The 4,710-nt window shown below is 55.5% G+C and overlaps 1 protein-coding gene across 1 annotated transcript in view; it reads left to right on the forward strand.

Moving 5' to 3' along the window:
- Positions 1–2,997, forward strand: part of NEU1 (neuraminidase 1) — a 4,474-nt gene extending 1,477 nt beyond the window's left edge. The window contains exons 3-6 of the mRNA XM_006104594.3: positions 1,122–1,384; positions 1,886–2,068; positions 2,176–2,398; positions 2,506–2,997. Of these exons, the coding sequence (XP_006104656.1) occupies positions 1,122–1,384; positions 1,886–2,068; positions 2,176–2,398; positions 2,506–2,732 (896 nt within the window). The 3' untranslated portion in view covers positions 2,733–2,997. The remainder of the gene's footprint in view (positions 1–1,121; positions 1,385–1,885; positions 2,069–2,175; positions 2,399–2,505) is intronic.
- The last annotated feature ends 1,713 nt before the right edge of the window (positions 2,998–4,710 follow it).

Here is a 4,710-nt window from a genome sequence, read left to right on the forward strand (position 1 = left end):
CCCCAGTGCCCCCCAGTGCCCTCTCCACCTAGTCGCACCCCTCCCAGGTCTTCACCACACTAGTGTCTCTCCATGAGCTTTGCATTTATGCAGTAAGGTCTGTGGTTATTCTCTGCCCGCACCCCCACTCCCTTCCCTCTGAGACCTGTCACTGTTCCAGGCTTCCATCCCTCTGAGCCCCTTTTATTCGTCAGTTTATGTTGTTCATTAGATTCCACATATGAGTGAGATCATGTGATACTTGTCTTTCTCTGACTGACTTATTTCACTTAGCACAGTGGTCGGCAAACTGCGGCTCTCGAGCCACATGCGGCTCTTTGGCCCCTTGAGTGTGGTTCTTTCACAAAATACCGACTTCTGCGCATGAGCCACGAAGTTTCAATCGCACTGTACGTGCACACCAGCACGTGGTATTTTATGGAAGAGCCACACTCAAGGGGACAAAGAGCCGTGTGTGGCTCACGAGCCACAGTTTGTCGACCACGTACTTAGCATGATACTCTCCAGGTCCCTCCATGCTGCCTCAAAGGGTAAGAGATTTTTTTTACAGCTGCATAGTATTCCATGGTGTAGATGTACCACGGCTTTTTTTACCCACTCACCTACTGATGGGCACTTGGGCTGTTTCCAGATCTCAGTTATTGTAAATTGTGCTGCTATGAACATAGGGGTGCACACATTCTTTCTGGTTGGTGTTTCGGGTTTCTTAGGATATATCCCTAGAAGTGGGATCACTGGGTCAAATGGCAGTTCAGTATTTAATTTTTTGAGGAAACTCCATACTGTTCTCCACAGTGGCTGCACCAGTCTGCATTCCCACCAGCAGTGCACTAGGGTTCCCATTTCTCCACATCCTCGCCAGCATTGTCGTTTGTTGATTTGTTGATGATAGCCGTTCTGACAGGTGTGAGGTGGCACCTCATTGTGGTTTTAATTTCCATCTCCAATGATCAGTGACCGAGCACTTGTTGTCTCATTTTGGAAATCAGCCCTTATCTGCTGTCTCATCGGTGACTGTGTCCTCCGCACAGGGGGCTCCCTCTGCATCTTGAGAGAGGCTTCTTGTGCTGTGCTGAAGCTTTTCGGTTTCATGTGGTCCCATCTGTTTCTTTTTTCTTCAGGCAGCACGTGGTCTCCTACAGCATTCATTGTGGACGATGGGGAGACCCCTGACGGGCTGAACCTGGGGGCCGTGGTGAGCGATGTGGAGACGGGAGTGGTGTTCCTTTTCTACTCCCTCTGTGCTCACAAGGCCGGCTGCCAGGTGGCCTCCACCATGTTGGTGTGGAGCAAGGACGATGGGGTCTCCTGGAGCCCACCCCGGAACCTCTCCCTGGATATCGGCACCGAGATGTTTGCCCCTGGACCGGGCTCCGGCATTCAGGTCTCCGTCCCGGGATGGGTGGAGGGGGTGCCTGGTGGAGAGTCTGGGAGATGCCCCAACATGGACTCCTTCCCAGGAGAGGTTCCTGCGAAGTCAGTTTCTGTCTTAAGTGGGGTCCCTTGGAAGAAAGGTTCATCCTGGGAGGAGTGGGAAGATGGAACTCCCCACCCAGTGGTCGTCAGCAGGGCTGCAAATGAGAAAAGACACCCCTTCTTTGGGCGGACACACGTCTGCCATGGCGCAGCGTGGTGAGTGAGCACGCCCGGGGAAGAGCCAGCTCCACCCCCCGTGGCCCGCCCCTGGTCCTGGATGTTCCAAAGGAGCTTCTTCTGCAAAAGAGCGTAATTCAGCAGTGGCTGCTTGAGATCCGTCGGGGACCCCCAGCGAGCAAGGACAGAACTGAAGGGGAACACGTGTCCCCACACTGAGGACCGGGTGGTTCCCCTTCCCGCCTCTGAGCCCCCTCGGGCCTCCCTCTGACACCCACTCCCCTTCCCACAGAAACAGCGAGAGCCACGGAAAGGCCGGCTCATCGTGTGTGGCCACGGGACGCTGGAGCGGGACGGGGTCTTCTGCCTCCTCAGCGATGACCACGGCGCCTCCTGGCGCTACGGCAGCGGGGTCAGCGGCATCCCCTATGGCCAGCCCAAGCGGGAAAATGACTTCAACCCTGATGAGTGCCAGGTCAGGAGTCCATGGCTCCACCCCCTCCCAGCCGCCAGCCTTGGCTCAGGGACAGCCCCTCGCGCAGCCCCTCCCTGGGTCTCCCTGAGCCTGTTCTCTCTCCTCAGCCCTATGAGCTCCCAGATGGCTCAGTTGTCATCAACGCCCGGAACCAGAACAACTACCACTGCCACTGCCGGATCATCCTCCGCAGCTACGACGCCTGTGATACTCTGAGGCCCCGGGACGTGACCTTCGACCCTGAGCTGGTGGACCCTGTGGTTGCCGCAGGAGCGGTAGCCACCAGCTCCGGCATTGTCTTCTTCTCCAACCCAGCCCACCCGGAGTCCCGTGAGTGTCTGCGGGCGGGCCGGGGAGGGAGGGAGGGCGGGGTTGGGCCCGTGGCCTAGAGAAGGCCTGGGCAGAGACCCTGCGTTCCTGACTGCTGCTCTTCCCAGGAGTGAACTTGACCCTGCGCTGGAGCTTCAGCAACGGTACCTCTTGGCGGAAAGAGACAGTCCAGCTCTGGCCAGGGCCCAGCGGCTACTCCTCGCTGGCAGCCCTGGAGGGCGGTGTGGGCGGGGCGGGCCAGGCCCCCCTGCTCTTCATCCTGTATGAGAAAGGCCGGAACTACTGCACAGAGAGCATCTCCCTGGCCAAGGTCAGCGTGTACGGGACGCTCTGAGCTGCACACTTGCCACGGCGAGAAGGCCCTGGCCTCAGCGGCCTCAGGACCGTGGCCTGCGGAGGGTCGCCGGGCGCCCAAAGGACAGTTCCACCTTCCTTTAGACTCCAGCCTTTGGCAAAATCAAGTTTTCTTTGACAGGGAAATCGCTCCGTTAGGCTTCCTTTCCATAGCGCTGGGCCTGGCCCTGCCCTTCCTGCCCCCAGGGGCCTTGCTGGGCCCTTCCCTGGGCCTGTAGGCTGAATAAACGTGAACTCAGGGACTTGGGGAGGCTGCGCTTCCTCTCTGAGGTACGACGGTGGCTGTGGAGAGGGTTGGTGAAGCGCCTGGCGGGCAGGATGCTCGCTTTCAGGGGAAGGGACTAGACCAGTGATGGCGAACCTTTTGAGCTCGGCGTGTCAGCATTTTGAAAAACCCTAACTTAACTCTGGTGCCGTGTCACATATAGAAGTTTTTTGATATTTGCAACCATAATAAAACAAAGACATATTTTTGATATATTTAAATGCCATTTAACAAAAAAAATCAACGCGTGTCATAGGTTCGCCATCACTGCCCTAGACACACACCAACCTTGACTATTTGTGCATCAGGATGTTTGTAGCGCCTGCTTTAGTGAAGGGGAATGTGTGGTCTGGTTGCCATGCCCGTCTGCGTGTCAGTCCCTCGTAGACACCGTGGCTGGGAATGAGCTCTGCGGAGGGCGCTGGGGGTGCTGCCTGAGAACATCCGACTTGGGCAAACCAACTCTCCTTTCCCTTCACATCCTCTCACCCGGAAGCACACTGACCCTCGCAGGGCAGCGCGCAGTCGGAGGGGACCCGGAAGGTACTGAACCTGCTAAGTGGTATTTCTAAGATGAGTGGGCCCTTCCTCCGGGAGGCAGGGAGCGGCCCACAGTGCGGAGGGCAGGCCTGCCCAGGCCAGCCGGGCGGAACAGACACGAACAGATTCGGGGAGAGAGGCATCTTCATTCTCTAGCAGGTGCTGGGGGAGGCGCCTGGGTGGCTGCAGGTGGTGGGAGCCACGCTTTCCTCCCGATGGAAGGGAAGTACGACACCTGGGCCACGTGGAAAGACGTTTCGCACTCCCTGGCCGGTGAGGCTCGGTTGGTTGGCCCGGACACGGAAGGGTGGTGGGTTTGATTCCTGGTCAGGGCACATACCCAGGTTGAGGGTTCAATCCCCGGTCCAGGCGCATGCAGGAGGCAACCGATCCATGTTTTTCTCATATCTGTTTCTCTCTTTTCCTCTCTTTCAAATCAATTTCTTTAAAAAAGAATGTCTCTCACATAAAGGGATGAGGGTCACATCCATCTGCAGTTAAAAGTGTTTTCCCGACCAGCGTGGCTCAGTGGTTGAGCATTGACCTATGAACCAGGAGGTCACAGTTCGATTCCCAGTCAGGACACAAGGCGGGGTTGCAGGCTCGACCTCCAGTGAGGGGGGTGCAGGAGGTAGCCGATCAGTGATTCTCATCATTGATGTTTCTATCGCTCTCCCTCTCTGAAATCAATAAATATATTTTTTAAAAATAAAGTCTGTTTCACTTTCAAGTGCTGCCCTAGCAAACGTCAGGGTCATTTATCCCACCTGACGGAAGAGGTGGGTTAGTGGCACTGTGTGAAGACATGGTATAACTTTGTTATATTTTATCCAGAATTTGTGATCAATATGTAATACTTCAATTTTTTATTTAAACACATTTTCAAAAACTCTCAAAAGTGAATAGCTTAGCCCTAGCTGGTTTGGCTCAGTGGATAGAGCATCGGCCTGAGGACTGAAGGGTCCTGAGTTCGATTCCGGACAAGGGCACATGCCCAGGTTTCAGGCTCCTCCCCGACCCGGGCCCTGTTCAGGCACGTGCAGAGGCAACCAGTATATGTGTTTCAAATCGATGTTTCTCTCTGTCTTCCCTCTCTCTTCAACTCTCTAAATGGATGGAAAAATATCCTCAAGGTGAGGATTAAAAAAAAAAG

Source organism: Myotis lucifugus, unplaced genomic scaffold (assembly GCF_000147115.1).
Source record: "Myotis lucifugus unplaced genomic scaffold, Myoluc2.0 scaffold_585, whole genome shotgun sequence".
Taxonomy (NCBI): Eukaryota; Metazoa; Chordata; class Mammalia; order Chiroptera; family Vespertilionidae; genus Myotis; species Myotis lucifugus.